Source organism: Arvicanthis niloticus, chromosome 1, assembly GCF_011762505.2.
Source record: "Arvicanthis niloticus isolate mArvNil1 chromosome 1, mArvNil1.pat.X, whole genome shotgun sequence".
Lineage (NCBI taxonomy): Eukaryota > Metazoa > Chordata > Mammalia > Rodentia > Muridae > Arvicanthis > Arvicanthis niloticus.
The window spans coordinates 144962530-144981005 of NC_047658.1; the positions used below are offsets into that span (position 1 = coordinate 144962530).

General features: G+C 41.7%; 1 protein-coding gene and 1 long non-coding RNA gene across 2 annotated transcripts in view; one reads left to right on the top strand and one right to left on the bottom strand.

Moving 5' to 3' along the window:
• Positions 1-232: 232 nt before the first annotated feature.
• Positions 233-18476, top strand: part of Lgi1 (leucine rich glioma inactivated 1) — a 45006-nt gene continuing 26762 nt past the window's right edge. Inside the window, exons 1-2 of the mRNA XM_034489221.2 lie at positions 233-787; positions 1204-1275. Coding sequence (XP_034345112.1) covers positions 573-787; positions 1204-1275 — 287 coding nt within the window. The 5' untranslated portion in view covers positions 233-572. The remainder of the gene's footprint in view (positions 788-1203; positions 1276-18476) is intronic.
• The window catches only part of LOC143436146 (uncharacterized), an 87672-nt gene continuing 87371 nt past the window's right edge, over positions 18176-18476 (bottom strand). Inside the window, exon 5 of the long non-coding RNA XR_013106348.1 lies at positions 18176-18315. This is a non-coding gene — a long non-coding RNA (uncharacterized LOC143436146). The remainder of the gene's footprint in view (positions 18316-18476) is intronic.

Genomic DNA, 18476 nt, shown 5'->3' on the forward strand with positions numbered 1-18476 from the left:
CTACCAGGGAGAGCACGGATTTAACGGCAGGCAGCTTCATTTAACTTCCTCTTCCCAGCCAAGACTGGCCCCCAAGCTAGTTTTTCTTACTAGGCTGTTTGCTGCATGAAGAGCAAATTCCCAGAGGTTCCCGAGATTGCCCACATCCTATGCTAAGATGACTGCTTCACCGCCCGCCCACCCACCCACTAATAAGACATAATGCCGTCCTATTTTTGGTAACAATTAAAGGGCCTCCCGGTGAAAGCAGAAAGCTGTTTATTTTCTGTTACATCACTTCGCTTGCCTTCGAAGACTGGTCTGTGCTCAGTGTTTTCTGTGAAGTGAGTCGGCTCTCTTCCTCCAGCAGTTGGCTCGCTCCCATCTCACAGAGCACCTCACAGGTCTCTTTCCCCAGCAGTGCGCTGCCTGAGCGAGGAACAGCTCACGAATCAGCTGGAGGTCCCTGTTTTGAAAAAGCAGATACAGAAGCAGAGAAGGGTGGACTCCTATGTGACCTGTTCTTAGAGCAAGACAATCAGCAGCTGAATTCCAGAAGCCCTGTTCATGTGTGGGGATATTTTCTCGACTGCATGGAATCAGAAAGCAGCAGAAGGATGGGAAATGCCCGCATTCCCCTGAAAAGAATTGCCTATTTCCTATGCCTCTTTTCTGTGGTTTTGCTGACTGAGGGGAAGAAACCAGCGAAGCCAAAATGCCCTGCCGTGTGTACTTGTAGCAAGGATAACGCTTTATGTGAGAATGCCAGATCCATTCCACGCACCGTTCCTCCTGATGTTATCTCACTGTAAGGCCCGTAAGCATTTTGATATCTAATTTACAATTTAAAAAAATTCCAGCTGGTGGATTTGGGGGTTTGTATGTATTCTGAGAGGGGCATGGAGCTCGCGAGGCAGATTCCTCTTGCATGCTTGACCATTTGACAGCATCAACATTTTGCTGTATTTAAAAATTTGTGATTTTGTTAAGCTGCTAGTGAACATGCTTAGCTAGCCCCCACCCTGGACATTATCCCGAGGCACCTGGAACAGGCTCGTCTCTCTCTCTTGCTTCATCTGGGAAGGAGCAGAATCATACTTGATAAAATAGTGTGGAAATATAGCAACTGTTATGGTAAATTGGATTAACATAAGATCTGTTCTCTGTGTGTGTTTCTTTGTGTGTGTGTCTGTTTTTGTGTGTGTGTGTTTTGTTTTCTTTCAGATCCTTTGTGAGATCTGGTTTTACTGAAATCTCAGAAGGGAGTTTCTTATTCACACCATCGCTGCAGCTCTTGTGAGAAACATTTATATCATGACTATTTTTAATATGGCATGTATTTGGATAAGCCTTCTAGTAAAAATGAGCTTAATATTGTTTCTGTTGAATGTGATGATGCTTCTGAAGGGGGTGAGAACATCAGCAAATCGGGAGATAGATGGGTTATTTGTAACTTCACATCCACCATGCAGGCTGATTCTTGCATGGGTAAATTCACTAACCTATGATGTTGTCTAGTTTAATGGCTGTTTATGAAGTTGTTGGGACGATGGAACAAGAATACTAATTTTGATGATCTTACTTTCATTTTTAACTTGGAGAACTTTGGTTATTTTGCGCTGGAGTTCTTGGGGTTGTCAATACAGAGCCCAGCATCACATATGCGCTCAAGATGTTGTCTCTCCGGGATCTGGGACAGGCTGCTCCTCTGTATGAGTTACCATGTGGGGAGAAAGAGGAAAAAAAACACTCTTGGTTCTTTCTAGGTAATTTCTTAAAATACTAATTCTCAAGAGCCTGCTTTCTAATCTCCTCTAATTTATAACTAGTCCCCTCACAGTGAGGGAAAGATGATATTAATATAGCAAATACTCCTTGTTCTATGTTTTGAGATGGCCACAAGGGAGCCACATACTCAGACCATGCTTAAAAAATATTCTAAAATAGCACTGGACTAGGAAAGCAGACCTCTTCACAGGGATAATGAAATATGTATAATTTGTTCTGATGTGTAATGCTTGGCAACTGGAGGCTAGTTCTTCTTGGGTATCACATGAGAGTCAAGGGATCTCCCTGCTCCAGCATCAGCCTTAGGTTGACAGATAAACAGTTCAAAACCATACAATCAACTGTCAATATACTGAATTTGAGGTATCTTAACCATATGATTAAGATCCAAGTTTTTAATTTATTTGCTTTCTAGATTCATATTTGCTTCCTTGCCATCCCTGCTTAGCCGTTGTGTTAAGATTATTTATACATGGGTAAACAGTGTGAATTTGAAATTGGAAAGTCCTGTGTTCCAATCTCACCCCACTAATCTCATCTCACTAATCACTGGAATGTTGTCATGTGGTCTTGTTCAGATCGGCTCTCCTTCAGCTTCCTTATCTACAAAATGGAAGTGATAAGACATATTTTTGAAGTGTTACGATCAGAGAGAAATAAAATTTAAGTATAGAAATTTTTTTTTTTTTTAAAGAAAGGGTCTCACATAGTTTATGCTGACTGACCTTACCAAGAGCTCCGCTGGCTTTCAGCTTCTGAGGTTCCTCCCTTTTCCTCCCCACTGCCAGGATCAAAGGTGTGAATCACTACACACAGCTTTAGGTCAAGCTCAAGATGTGGCGCATTGGATGTGGCAAAGTCTTACCTGTTTAATAAAGGCTGCCGCTTTAATTCTCGACATTAAGATAAAATGCTAAAAGTTACTTAATATATTCTGGGGTCTTTCAGAAATCCTAAAACTGGCTTGACTGTTTGATTGCAGTTACAAACTTGATCAGGTGTTCTGACATTATATAACAAGGCTCGTTATTGTCCTTCCCTGGCTAATGACTTTGGATGAATGGCAATTAAGTACAGAGTTCCTAAGGGTTTATTTATCCGTTTGATTAAGGGAAGTGTTAACATGCCAAGGAAAAAAATTTAAAACAGGTTTTATAATTAAGAGAGGGGCAACGTCTATAAGTATGGGATCCTTCTGTGCTGCTCCTGAGAAAACAAGCAGTTTTGCTTACGATATTTACTGGTCATACAAATGGCTTGTTTAAAATGCGCCTTTTTTTTTTTTTTTTTTTTTATGTGCTAAGGGACCCGGGATAGTCCAATAGATCATCAGTCCTTAACTTTCAAGACCTCCCAGTTCCCTAGCACTCTCCTGATCTGGCACTAGGTGGACATTAGCTGGACACTGGACACTGGAAACCTGGACTGCACTTTCTTTTTGTTGGGTGGACCCAGCCACTCTGAGCACAGATGCTGGGCAATGTCATAGAAATAGTTACCGGCTGCTGCAGGGCAATGTGATTTTACGTATTTAGAATCACAGAGGGAAGCCAAGGGCCTGGTTTTAAATAGCCCACATTGAGTGTGTGCCATGCCCCTCAGTCCCATGCTCTGAGTGCCTATGGAACATTCCAGCCCCTATTTCTAAAAGCAGTTCAGGTTTCAGAAGTTAACAAAGGAACAGTGGTTCTGTCCTATATGTCCTTCATTACCTCATGGTAGCTGACTTCAGCAGAGTAGATTTGGCCATACTGATTTTATGCAAAACCATCAAAAATCAAAGTTTGGCCATAGGCTCCAGGACCGTGTTTTTAAGGACTTTGTTTCCCATGCAACCTGCCCATTGTTCTCTGCTTCTTCATATGCTTAGGGGAAAGCCAAATGAAAGCATTTTCACAAAGTAAGAAAATCAATGGCGCTGGCATGCTGTGACTGCAGACAGAGAGTGTTCTGTGGTCAGTACTGCTCCATATCCCAAGAGCCCTACCTGCTACCAACCTGCCATTGGAACAGGGAGACGAAAGTGCCACTAGCATTCGTAGAGTTGTCAATGAATTCTAGACCATGGATCTATAGATCCATGATGTATCTGTGAAGAGAACAACTTTAGGATCAATTCTGCTTGCTCTTTGTTGAAGGCAATTGACTTCTTTGTTTTGATAGAATAAGAAGTGCCTGGTCCCAGTTAGGTGTGGTGGTGTGCCCCTACAATCGTAGTGTTACGTGAGAGGACTGAAACAGGAGGATCTAGAGTTTGAAGCCAGCCTGGATTAAAAGAAAAAGGAGGGGTCTGCGATTTCCTGTCACCCACTGTTACAATCTGATATTATGGCCATGGTCCCAGGTGCTTCCTCAGACTTTCCCTAAGCTAAGAGGGATGTCGAGAACTGTGGCTGGCTGTGTGGAAGGCTATTCTGGAGAATAAATAAATAAATAAATAAATCTCATGCTCTACTAGAGAAGAGAGAAAAATTAGGCCGATCCAATGAAAATCGATCAGTTCAGCTGTACCAAACACTCTCTTTGTGGCGATAAAAAGAGACGTTCCCAAGCAAATGTTGTTTTTCTTCATGTTTTTCACAGGGCCAATTTGAAACATAACCAATGAGCATGATTTTGTATTCCTATTTGCTCTCTGTGCTGGAGTGGTACTTTCAGTGAACGCAATTTGGAGAAATGCGTTCTCACACATTACGGCCCCGTTCCTTCCCAAACTACAGACTGGAATCCCCAGTGATTCAGGCTCATGATAGGAGACTCAAATTTAAGAGAATAAAACGTTACGTGGCCACTTGTTTATGACATTTTAATGAATTAAGGCCCTTCGACTCCTAAGACACTCCTTTTTGCTGGCAGTGAATCTCAGAAATAGTTCTTAGTATATCTCTCAAATAGATAACAAAAACATGTGCAAATTCAGTGAGACCAGAAAAAAAAATATTCACTTTTTTATTTCAATGAGATTTGGTCTTGGGTGAAACATGGAACTTACTTTTGATATAGGGAAAATAGCATTTAACAAAATTAATGCACAGCTGACATATAAATATATAGTCCACGAGGAATCAAAGACTCAAAATAAATAGAAAAACAAATAGTGTGCATAAGAAGTAAGCTTATTCGTACCAACAAACTTTATTAGGACCTTTGCTGTCTTATTTGTTCGGAGAAATATCCACAGCCCTTCAAAACTGCTGGGTTTTCTACTGTAATAGGAACAAAATGTGGCAATGTTCAACAATTACTCAAGCTAGACCAGCCAGCTTCAAGGGTGTGAGGACACTTTCTTTTTCTTGGGGGGGGGGGGGGATTCGAGACAGGGTTTCTCTGTGTAGCCCTGGCTGTCCTGGAACTCACTCTGTAGACCAGGCTGCCCTCGAACTCAGAAATCCGCCTGCCTCTGCCTCCCGAGTGCTGGGATTAAAATTGTTGAGTTCAACAATTACTCAAGCTAGACCAGCCAGCTTCAAGGGTGTGAGGACACTTTCTTTTTTTTGGGGGGGGGGGGTGGTTCGAGACAGGGTTTCTCTGTGTAGCCCTGGCTGTCCTGGAACTCACTCTGTAGACCAGGCTGCCCTCGAACTCAGAAATCCGCCTGCCTCTGCCTCCCGAGTGCTGGGATTAAAGGTGTGCACCACCACCGCCCGGCTGTGAGGACACTTTCTTAACTGGTTATATGTTGATGAATATGTCTTGTTTATGCCTAGTAGATGCTCTAGGAAGCTCCCTGACCCTCCCCCACCACCACCACCAAATTTCCCTTTTCCCCTAAAATCTATAGGTCTGTAAGGTCTGAATTTTTTTTTTTTTTTTGAGACAGTGTCTTACGTACTCCAGCCTCTTCAATCTAGCAAGAACAGTCTTGAACGTCTAATGCGCCTGTCTTCACTTCCCAGATGCTGGGATTACAGGTGTGCACCCCTACACCGGACCCCCACACCCTGTTATGTGCTGCTGAGGATCAAACGTAGGGCTTCGTGCACACTTTGCAAGCATTCTGCCAACTAAACTACACCGCCAGCCCAATTACACAGATTCTTATATCTGTGTAAATTACCTTTGGATGAGCGGTGCTTTCACTGAAAGCATGTTTTATTATTCCAGTTATTTGGTCCAGAAGCCCATTGGTGACTTGCCTCTCCTCTTGTGATTCACCTTCCCAGCAACCTGAGAATCTGACTGTTCCTCTTCACTCAGACCTGCCTGAGGGACTTTCAGGCTTCTGCAGCATACTTCCGGTTATCCACCACCATGCCCCACCCACAGCTTTCAGTTAGAACCCTCAGCATTAGTTGTTACCTTCTTTGAAACAATAATTGTCACGGTGTCACCCAAGTGCTTAGAAGCTCTTAATGGTTCCTAGGAAGGGAGAGAAAGTCAGAGGACCAGAGCTAGTGTTAATGGCACTTGGCTTTTTCCTGTTTATCCTGGACTATCAATCACAACACTAACCCTAGCCTCTCCCACCTGGTATACACCAAGGACATCCATGTGGGAACAGGATGCCTCAGTCTTAGCCTGGTATCTCTTATTTTAGATGCTGCTAAGACTGCCTGAAATTTGTTACTTATTTGTGCTTATATCTGGTCCATGTCTGACATGCAGGCTCAGAAGTGAGCTGTGACCTAGGGAAGAGCCTTGGGACAATAAAAGGTCAAACTTTGCTTCTTCTGTATTTGTTGATGCTGATCACCATGGCCACAGACTTCTAGTAAAGCATTTTGTTTTAGGACCATCATCAAATTTTCAGCCTTTTACCCTAATTTCACATAAATTAGTGGCATAGAGAACTGGAAAATGGTAAGTCATCAGAAAGTGACCTGCCCCACCCCCAACCCCTCAACACACACTACAAATGCAAAGAGATATCCAAAGTTTTCTGAACAAGATTGCCAGCACTTAGAAGGGACACAGCTAACCCTATCTGACACGCACTTTAGCCCCCCCTTTTCCCACTCTTGCTTCACATTTAGCTTCCTGGGTTCTTAGCTTGACTCTCTTCTGTGAAGGGTAAGCAGTTTGTTTACCCTGTCCAGAGGGACACCCAAACAGAACTGGTAGAAGCATTAAGATGAGAAAAGCATCATTTCCTTGCTTATCAGCATCTGCTTAGTTAAAACCAGTGTTTGTTGGGGACTGAGGGACTAAAAAAAAAAAAAAAAAAACACCAGGTAAGTAGTTATAGTGCAAGTGAGATATTTTCAGTGCTGTGAATGAGTTTGAAGATCCTACTGTGTAGCAGGTACGCAGCTATAAAGCAATGACCAGTTTCATGAGGGACACAAAAGTGACTGGCCTGCTGTCACTTCACCCCAGCAGGGCAGCTCCAGGCAGGTGGTGATCGATGATAGGCGCATTGTATTTCAGTTGTTTCTGGATGTGTTGTAATGTATCAGGTGACCCTGATCACCTGCGATCAGAAAGATTGATGTTCGGCTGGTAGGTGGTGATGGCAATACCAGCTGGTGGTGAGGTTATCATTGATGTGGGCAGCAGAATGGTTGCAGGGGCTTTTCTGCATGAGCTGGGAAGTCACCTGTCTCCTGGAGAGCTGGCAATGTGGCAAGTGTTAATATCTCTGTGGTCAGCTTTTTCCTCGTGAGTATCTGTTTGCTCTCTGATGCCTATTAGTTGTGTGATTTGGGGTAAATTGAGCCACACTTTGACATCTATGTGTACGAAGTGGGAAATACGCAATAGAGCCTAGTGCATTGAATAGCAATAAGGATTAAAATTCACGGATGACACTGTTTCTTTAAATGAGTGAATACTGAATTTATGACAGTGGTTGTTTTAACTTTTTATTGAACCTGTCTTAGCATTACACTAGAGTCTGGCTGTATGATCTGAGCTTGTCTACAACCACAGCTTTAAGGTTCTGTGGTCCTATACACAGGTCTCTATCGAGACCTGTTGAGGAATCTTGCTTTCAAGTATTTTTTTAAATAGGAAATGTGCATTATTTATTATTAAACAATGTTTAACCCTCTCACTTCTTCCTCATGAATAAATAACCACAACCACAGTTTATAAAACACGTCAGATTTTGCTTAAAATAATTAACCTGAGCCAGTCTTCAGATACGCAGTCCCATGGTCAGATGCGAATGGATCTAAACTAGGATTCAGACGTAAGAGTCTAAAATCCGGTACGACCAAGAATGAACTGTGTAACATTGCGCAGATTGAAAAATAGTGCTGGGCCTCAGATCCTATAACCATAAAACACCAAGGGAAGAACAGGTTCTAGCTTTAAAATTCAAGTACTAGTTGGGGCAGTGAGATACGTAAAGACGGCAGTTGGGCATGAGACAACAGGAAACTGAAGTGATGGGCAACTGGAGAAGATGGAATTTATCTAAGAGTGACATCCTTGTCTCCTTTCAACTATTGCTGATGGATGAGCATGTAGTCATTACCCTCCTAACTCTTTGGGGAAGCAGAAATCTAGGAACTTGTTTTAAGCAGGATAAAGACAAAACAAAGCATTGAGTTGGCATTTGGGGATCTTCACACTAATAGTTAAGGCTTCCTCCAATCTTAAAATTCTACTATATCCTATGGAGTTGGAGAGATGGCTCAGTGGTTAGGGAACTTGTTCTTGCAGAAGACCTAGGTTCAGGTCCCAGCACCCACTGTCTGTACCTCCAGTTCCAGGGGATCCAACACCTTCTCCTGGCCTCTGTGGGAAATGAACACACATTGGGGACCCACACACTCATAGACATAAAATAAATACATCTAATAAAAATAAAATTACAAAAATATATTTTAAAAAATCTATTCTATTCTAATCTATGAACACTTTACTATAAGATAGAAAATCACTTTGTTAAAGAAACAGATAAAAATTATTATATCAATTCTCATAAACCAACAAATTTGGTAATCAAAAGAACCCACAATATAGAACTGGCTCTATAGCTATTGTTAGAAATATTAATGAATTGCTTTTAAGACACCATGGGATTTGGTCCTCAGCATCTCTATCAAAAATAAATCAAACAAAATAATGCAATTTCTAATTCCCTAAATAATGTGATGGCGTCTTACTAGGCCTTCTGTATGGTAGCTGAAAAGAAACAGTATTTAATATCAATCCCATAGGTCTATGATCCAAAAGGAATTGTTTGACCACTTACATAGCAAGATTGTGGGTGTTCGCTTATGAAAAGTGCAATTCAAAAGCAATAACCTGGGGCTGGGGGAGGTGGTTCAGTCTATAAAGTACTTGCCACTCAAGCATGAGGCCCTGGGTTCAAGCCTTAGCCCCTAATAACATTTCCAGGCATGGTGGCTCATACCTATGCTAGGAAGGAAGTGACAGGAGGATCTTTGGAATTTGTTAACTAGCTAATCTGTGAGCCCCGATTCAATGAGAGACCCCATCTCAAAAAAGTAAAGGTGGGGGAAACAATAGAGGAAGACACCCAGTATCAACATCTTCCTCAGGAAGAGCCATGGATTCATCCCATGCTTCCACAGCTAACTATCTCCACTCTCCTTTGAGAACCCTTACCTTAAGGTCTACAGGTCACACAAGGAAACCAGCCAAGCTTTGGCTAGTGGCATTGGTTACTTTCAGAATGTCTGGTGCAGCACACTATAAATATTTCAATTTTCATACCATTATCGTGACCTTCCAAGGTACACACAATTTTCTCCAGAGAACGTACTAAGTACAGAGAGGACATACTAAGAACTAAGTACAGAGGAAGTGCTGAGTCCTCAGAGGGCCAGGTAGTGCCCTCCACCTTCTGCCCTCCGTGTCTGTTGAATACCTCATTAAGCAGCAGAAGTGTTGAAACCTTCACCCTTACTGTTAACCACGTCTGTTTACTTCCTTCTGACATGAATACTCTTGGCGAGTTTGACTTTGGGTAGTCTTGTTCCCCAAATCAAATCCCCTGTCTCGAAGGGTCAACCTCTGCCATTAACAAGGTTATTCAGGGGAAATGTGCCCTGATTCCTGGGGACAATGGCTGAAAGGGAGTTTCAAAGGTTCTCTGAAAAAAGTGGCAGCATCGCTGGCAAGGACTTCCTAGTTTCCCTAGGTTTCAGCCCTCATTTGTATGTGTAAGCTCTGGCCTCCTTGCTTGAAAAGAGAGACAGACAAGCTGACAGGAAAGAGAGAGAAAAAAAAAAGCAAAATAGTAAAAGAAAAAGGCCTTCTTTTCTTCAGAGTCATGTCATAGCACAGTGTTGGTGTTCTCCAAACCTGTGTCCCAGGGAACAGTTATCCTGCAGGGATAGAGTTGGTGCTCCAGTGAGGGCAACTGCATGCTCCATCCCTGATTGGCTGCTCATGGCTCACCTTGCCACAGAAAAGACTCTGTAATTAAAGTTATCCTATTCTTCCCCACCTCCCCTAGAGTATGGGTCCTATGGGACATCTTTTAGAAACTCCCACACACAAAACTCAGTTATGAGCTTGCTTAATTATAACCTCACTTTGTTCTAAAGCAGGGCTTCCCACCCTTCCTAACACTGCAACCCTTTAATACCCCCTCATAGTATGGTGAATCCCCAGCCATAAAATTACTCTCATTGCTACTTCATGGCTGACATTTTGCTCCTGTTATGCATTGCGATGTAAACATGTGTTTTCTGGTGGTCTTAGGTGACCCCTGTGAAAAGGTCATTTGATCTCTTGAGGGGTCATGACCCACAGGCTGAGAACCACTGTTCTGAAGAGACTTGATAGCAAGGCATGGTGGACAGGTCATATCTACTATTCTAAAGGAGAAATGAAGCCATCTGCTCCATAAGGAATGACTCAAGATGGTTTTCTTAAGAGTCGTGCCTCACCACCAGGCTATCCACCTAGTGAAGCAGCTTGGTATAAGTCTGCCTTTTCCTTAGGGACCTCCAAGTAGATGCTCCCCTCCCAGGAAGCAGATAAAGACTTGAAGCTCAGTCATCAGGCAAAAGGCTCCAGAGCTTGAACGTACTCTCAGTTTTTTAACTGAAGTGGGTTTTTTTTTTTTTTTTTTTTTTTTTTTTTTTTTCATTGCTGTTTACTTTGTGGCTAAACCAGCACTGCCCTGGAACCATTCCATGAGACACTCAGTATGTGTAGATCTCAGTGATTGACAGGTTCTGCTACCAATTAGATTGAGAAATCTGCATGTTCTAATTTCCCTTCGAAGAGTCTCTATTTAAGGGAAGAAAGGACACGCAGAGCTAGAAAGCCCAATTAATTTCTCCAACCCACTCCTCCTAAACTTAGCTGCCTTTTCCTCTGCATGTATCTCTCTCAATCCCTGAAAGGTCTTGGGTCTGAACACAAGGGGAAGCTGCCCAGGAAATACAGATCAGCTGTTCTGGTTTGTGGCTACTGGGCAGAGCTGGTGGGACCAAGGGAAGGAAGCTGGCTGTGGTCATGAGCATTACCCAGTCCCTTGTGGGACAATCATGGTCCAGAATGCTAGCTATACCATGTACAAGTTTCAAGTTATCTTACCTCCTCTCACCTCAGCTTTCTTTCTGTTTTAAGAGGAGACTATACAACCCACACTGCAGCATGCCTTTGAGATGAAAGAGATGTCAAGCTGCTGAAGATGAGGCTGGGTACAGACCAGGCTTAAGATACAATTTAAATCACTCCTTGGTGTTCCAGGAGATACCAATTGACATCAGATAAACATAGAGACATGTCAGCTAAGCTATGTCAGTTTCTAGAAAGAAAGCATTTTGATAATCCTGAGATGAAACAGTATATAAAGAGGTGGGCCCATGCCCAAGGAATGTTCACAGATATGAAATCTATATTCTAATTCTGGCCCACTTGTGACAAAGGAAGGAAGGAAAAAAGGAAGAAAGGAAGGAAGGAAGGAAGGAAGGAAGGAAGGAAGGAAGGAAGGAAGGAAAGAAGGGAGGGAGGGAGGGAGGGAGGGAGGGAGGGAGGAAGGAAGGAAGAAGGAGAGAGAAAAAAGACAACTTAGTCACGTTGTTCAACCTCTGCCAGCCTCAGTTTCTTCATCTGTCAAAAGCAGAATTAGATTTCACATCCCTAGAGCACCTCCCCCTTGGTTATGTAGAGCTAAATTAAGGTTCTTTGTACCCAATCCTTTCTGAAAAAGTGGCAGACTCCTTAAAGATTAGCTGAATTACATTGAAAATAATTCTCAAGGATGAGAGTCAAAAATAACCGTCAAATAATTCGCTCTTCAGCAATGCTTCCTATTTTAGCACTTCTCTGTCTTGAGAGCATATTTAAAAATATTCAAATGTAAATTATTCACATGGCACATACTCAGAACATGCACGCTTGGCTGATGTGAATCACCAGCTTATTGTTAATTATTCTTCAGCCAGCCCCCTTCTCTTGGATAATGAACATTACTAACAGCCGGAGAGTCTGAAATGGTTAAGTAAGGTTCTAAACACATTGACAAGTCCCTTCAACTCTGCTGCCACATCTTGCAACAGCTGTAATGTGTCCAGTTTGTTCTCCTTAATGTAGATATAGTGCACATATCTACCTAGACCCATAGGAACCTGGATATGTGCTGTGCATTTTCACACACTGCTGTTGGATGCATAATAACCTGGACCAGACTCATTGGTCTAATCTGGCAGAAATGATGTCCCCGGACCACAGTTTCTCCTGATGCTAGTGTTTTCTTTTGTGCAGATAATTCCTGACAGGAACACAGGGGACATGCTTGTCTACATTCTCTTACGGGATTCCAGAGGCTCATCCAGGGACTTCTTTTTATTATTATAATTCCTGTTTGAACAGAGTGGGAACATCTTCACCTACTTAATGTATTACCATACAATCGTAAGTGGCAGGGATGAGCTTTGAAGCCAGATTCTGTACTCCATATCCCATTGATGCAGTCTCCAGGTGACAGCTGGATGCCACTGCTGGTCCTTTTTCCTCAACCAATCCCTCCTGTGTTGCCAGGAAAACCTGCTCTAGGTGAAAGAATGGAGGCGGGCCTTTCATGGGCCAGTGGCAATCCTGATGGCAGTCAAGATGTTCAGGTGGTAAGAGGGTCTGAGTGAATGTGTTATTAGGACCAGGGGTCCTGTCACAGGGCCAAGTGAGCACTGTGCTTGGGAACAGTAAGATTTTCTCAGCAGACATTGCCCTCCTCCATATTTTGCCATCTGCAGGAAGAGCTCCATCCCAGCTTGCATACAATGCCTACAATGCCACAAGTCTAGACTGATATCTTTAGAGTTAAAAGTGATCCCTTCCGTTAATAAGATAGAGAGGAGTAGCATGCATTAGGGCACACACAGGATTTATGGCTAAGACACAATCAAGACCTTAGCATTGTGATCCTTCTGTGGTGTTCCTTTCTTGGCCTTTGGAGGAAAAAAAAAAAAAACATTTCTGGGCTCATGTGCCTGACCTGTCATTTCTCTGAATGGACCTTGTCTCTGGCTTGTCAGCTGCACCTAGGACAGCCTTAGCCTTGAATTCACATAGCCAGACCTTTCTTCTTAGGCCCTCTGCCCCCTCATTCACTTCTCTGCTGCTGAGCGAGACCAGGTTCTATTTTAACCTAAGTTCCCTGGTAACCATGTTGCCTACACTTCTCCTTTTGAATGCTGATCTTAGCTTTCATCCAACCAAGACCACCCCTCCCCGCCCACACACATACACACACACACACACACACACACACACACACACACACACACATTCACACACATCCAATAACCTTATGGCCATGGCACTAAAGTGTTTTGTTGATGAAGGGTTGCCTTACCCCCACAGGCAACCATACAAAGACAAATAGAAGAAAGAATTACAGCACGGGTTGGATCAGTATATAATATATCAAGTCATGGCCTCTGGCCATGGTGTATACTGTCAATAAACTTATGAAAGATTATTTTTTAAAATACAGTTTCAAATATATTCTAAATTATATGTATAATTATATGTAATTATAATCACAGTATTAAGGAGGCAGAAGCACATGGATCTTTGTGAGTTCTAGGCCACCCAGGGTTATAAAGGAGGACCTTGTCTTGAGAGAAAGGAAGAAAAGAGGAAAGAAAGAAAGAAAGAAAGAAAGAAAGAAAGAAATAGAGAGGGAGGAAGAAAGGAAGAGAAAAAGGAAAGAGATAGAAAAATATTATTCTAAATAACACTTAATAAAATATGTATTTTAAAAGTTATTATAAATCAAAATTTGATATTTTACACAGTGATAAAGCCATACTTCTTTATGGTTTTATGTTTATACAGAAAGAATAAAAGTATGAGTATTAATTCAATAAGTAACAGAAGGAGATTAGAAGAAAATAATAATGAAAAAATAAAACAATGCATTAAGAAGCAATGGGTATGATAGATAAGTCCAAATTTTCACTATTGGAAGGTAAAAATAAACCTAGTATAAAATGGTAGCCATATGGAAAGAACAGCACTCACAAGTTAGAAGTCCTTTAATTATTAACCAAAAGCAGAATAATGTTTAGGGAACAACCAGGGAAGTGACCTACTTTACATTCTGGGTCTAAGTCCCAAGTGAATCAAAGAAGTCATGACTTCATAGAGGATAAAGTGATAGATTAAGTGTTGGTGAGGAGATGAGGAAGTAGATCGTTCTAGACTCAGAGTCTGACATGTGGTTCACAATGCTTGCATAAAAGCTAGGTACTTAAAAACATCAAACAATAGAAATATGTAAGTCCATCCTAGGAAATAGAGGCAGGAAAGGTGTTTGTATCAAAAGGTGGTTTGTAGTAGGTAGTAAAAAACAGAATTCTTACTAGATGGCTCCATTACAGTACGCCACGATATGAAGCGCAGTCATCCACTAAACCATATTATTAAAACATCATCGTGAGAGAATGTTCATGATTAAATTAAGAAATCAAGTTGGGTGCTTAGCACACCTGCAATCCTAGCACTTGCGAGGCTGTGATGCATGGATCACAAGTTCAAAGCCAGTATGGATACAAAGTAAATTCTAGCCCAGTGTGAACTGCAAAGTGAGATGCCTCCAATCAGACCTCCAAATCCTGAAACAGAAAAGAGGAAAAAAAAGACACAGAACAATGAATAGCTTCTGTCAATTTGATAGACACGCACATGGAGATATCATATGTGATATGTGATATGTGTATGCATATCAGTATGTATCTCTGGATAGTATGATAACAGTGCTCTCTACTTTGTAAGGTTTTCTATATTTTCTTGAACTTCTATGAGACATTTATATAATATGCAAACTGCATTCAAAATTTTTAAATGTTCTACTTTTAAAAATACAGATTGATACAACATCTTGATGTAACTTTGAAACACTTACATCGATCACTTAATCATATCTTGTAAGTCTGTGTGAGTTGAGCTGTGTGGTGGCTCTTTATCGGAATAGTGGGGTTTTTAATTATGTCATACAGGCCCTGTGCTGAGAAGTCACCCAGTATGAGGAAAAGGAGTTGAACACAGGGGTCTTGGGTCTTGTGACTTTTAGCAAAGCCATGAGTAGATCGTTGGACCTTGTTTTCCTCCTGTCAAACAGATAGAAATACTGGACCTACACACCGTTGTTCTAGAGCCTACATGAGATGCTCCAACAGGGGGCTTAGAAGGGCAGAGTATTTTGAAGGTAACAATTACCATTTTAAAATGAGCCACTGCCTGCCTGGAATTGATAGTTGATCAATGCAGTCTTTCTAAATCTTCCTCCTGGTAAGGAGACATACGCTCCCTTGGTTTCTTTAAAAAATAAAAAATAAAAAAAAATAAATAAATAAAAACCCTTCCCCACTCCTCCCACAGCTTGTTTTGAGACATATTTAAAAATGTTTATCCCTTGAGAGGACTTAGAGAGGTCAAGACATATCCCTGATGTATGTCCACTAAAACTAGTGGGAAAATGCCTAGTTTCTTCCTTCCTCAGGAAGAGAGGAAGTAGCAGAGACTTCAGAGGTCTTATGGGACTTATGCAGAGGCAAACCATACATGACCTCTACAAACTGGGATATCTCCTGGCAAGATGGTTTTCTCAGACCTCTGATCTCTGCTCAGGGTAGTCAGGCCAATTTAGACGGCACACTGGTCCCCACAAATGCCATGACACGACAAGTGCTATCGTGATGTTTGTCCCATCTGGCTCATATTATTGCAGATTCACATTATGTGCATTTTGGGGGGACAGGGAAACCCATAGCCCTTCTATGCTTCGTAGTAACCACTGCAAGGATCAGAGGACTCTCGGTGACCATTAGTACAGGGGATATCACAGCTGACCCGGAAGTTTCTCCCTGTGCACCCTGATTGCATGCAACCACCCAGGCAGCTTTAAAATAGCTTGGGCTACACTCCAAGTGTAGAATTTAACCAGAATCCTTGAGAGTGGGAAGGAGTTGTCGGTATTTTTAGGCTCTTTGGGTGATTCCAAGTACATCCGAGATAGAAAAGCACTGGTAGGATCCAACACAGATCCAGGCATCTCCCCACGAGCCTTCAACACTCTTCTCTTTGTGAGGACTCCATACATGGTCAATCCATATGTGGTCCTCAAACACCTCTCTTAATTCATTGATCCAAGCGATCTCCTTTGCTTCGTCAGCAGGCTTAGTGTTTCAGTTGTCAGTTCTAAAAGCTGAGAAAGAGTATTATTGTCTAACCTAACACTACCATACTGAGCCAGGCCATTTGGATCAGACTGCTGTCCATAGGAATGGGCTATGCTGAGGGGAAAACTAAATCTTTCTTGCCCTTCAAATTCCATGGAAAGGACCACAGAGGTTCTATAAAAGAAAAGAGCCATTCTGCTCTGCCATAGGACTGTATGAACATGTGCTAGGGTGGGTACTATTTCCCTTGAGACTGTAGAATACTTGCTACATCGATTTAATCACAAATCATAATATTGAAATAAAGTGTATTGCTAAGACGATAAAAATTAAAGATTTGAGGGTTTTTTCTTTATAGAATGTGACCTATTCATGAGTCTTTTCAAGTTTATATTGAATACTAAAATTGTTATATATTGAATACTAAAATACTAAAAGCCATTCAGGTATATTTAGAATATTTGTATATCATTTTACAATCCCATGTTCATAGAAACCACTATCAAATTTAGAATTAAAAGGCTATGATATTCATTATTAGCTCACCTAGAAGAATTTTTTTTTAGCTTTAATAACAAAAAAATTTAAATAACTTATTTATTTTTATTTTATGTCTTTGGTGTTTTGCCTGCATGTATGTCTGTGTAGGGGTGTTGGAACCCCCAGAACTGGAGTTACAGACAGATGTGGGCTGCTATGTGGGTGCTGGGAATTGAACTGGGATCCTTTGGAAGAAGAGCCTTAACTGCTGAGCCATCTCTCCAGCCCTATAAGAAAAATTTTAATTGAAGAGTAATTATATATAAAGAGAAGGACACCATCACAAGTATGGTACTTCTCGGTGGTGTTCGTTTACAAACAAGTATCCTTGTGTCCAGCACCCAGGTAAAGAACCTGGTTATCCCCCTAGAGACAATCCCTGTGCTCACTTTCAGTTAGCACTACCCTCCAAGAAAAGCCACTGTGTTGATGTCTGCCTGCATAGATTTGTTCAGCTGGTTTTTTTTTCTATGTTAATCATGCAGAACGCACTCTATGAGTTCTGACTTCTTTCCTTAGAATGTGTTGCTTGTAGTTATAGTTTTAGCCAGAGATTTTAATCTTTGAAATGTAGTTCAGCAAACATTTTTTTTTCCAAACCAGGAGCTGGGGTAGAGTTGGGGATGCAAAGACAAATAAAAGGCAGGTCCTTGCTTTGATGACATTCAATATCCTAGCCTAGCAGTGACTAGAATGTAATGTAAAGGAATGTCTCCTTGTTCAACAAATATTTGTTTGAAATTTACAATGGAATGGTTACTATCACAAGTTCTAGGGGTAAGTACTGAAGAAGCCAACAAAAATTTGAGAAGAAATCCTATCTTTCACCTCTGTGACATGCATAGACAAGGGGTGTTCACTGGTATCCCCTTTCCATCCTGTCTTGCTTCTGATTTAACATAAGGGATGAAAACTATTTCTTTCGGCAACTTGGGAGTGTGGGGTGCTGAATCCCAGGTGCACCACAGGACAGTTTGCAAATCACTGAGGTGGAGAGACACTTCTCTGTATCTGTCACCACTGAATTTTACTCTCTCCATCCTTGTTGCCGCCCTTAAGGAGAGAAGCAAAACCCCAGAGCCTGCCCACACCTCTTGATGTCAGCTTTCCAAGGAGTAAGGCTGAGGATCCAGTTGCTTTCCAAAACCATAAAATGAGAAGACACAATTACCAGCGTTGTGATGGAAGTCATGAACCTTGGACTTCGTTTTAATAAGCACAGGCTGTAATGTGTGTTTGATTAGTTGCTCTTGGCTTTTCAGGGCCTAGTGAATTATGTGAGTAAAAAAAAAAAAAAAAAAAAAAAGTCATGACGTAAGAAGTGAGAGGGATTAGAAGTGAACTCAACACCATTCCAGGATTGATAGCTTGGGAAGAAACAGAAGAGGTCGCTTCACTTCATTTGGCTGGCTCCTCCGCTGCCTCCATTCTTTTATGGGAAAATCTCAAGTCTCTGGAAAAATAGAGCTGATGGTAAAATTCACACACCTGTGTTCCCATCCTTTGGCTTCGATTTCCCAGTTTATGTCGACCCCTCCCTTGATTATCGTATTCAATAAATTACTCATTTCAAACTACTTCAGAAAGTAAAAATCTCTGGGCTTAGTCTCCTCC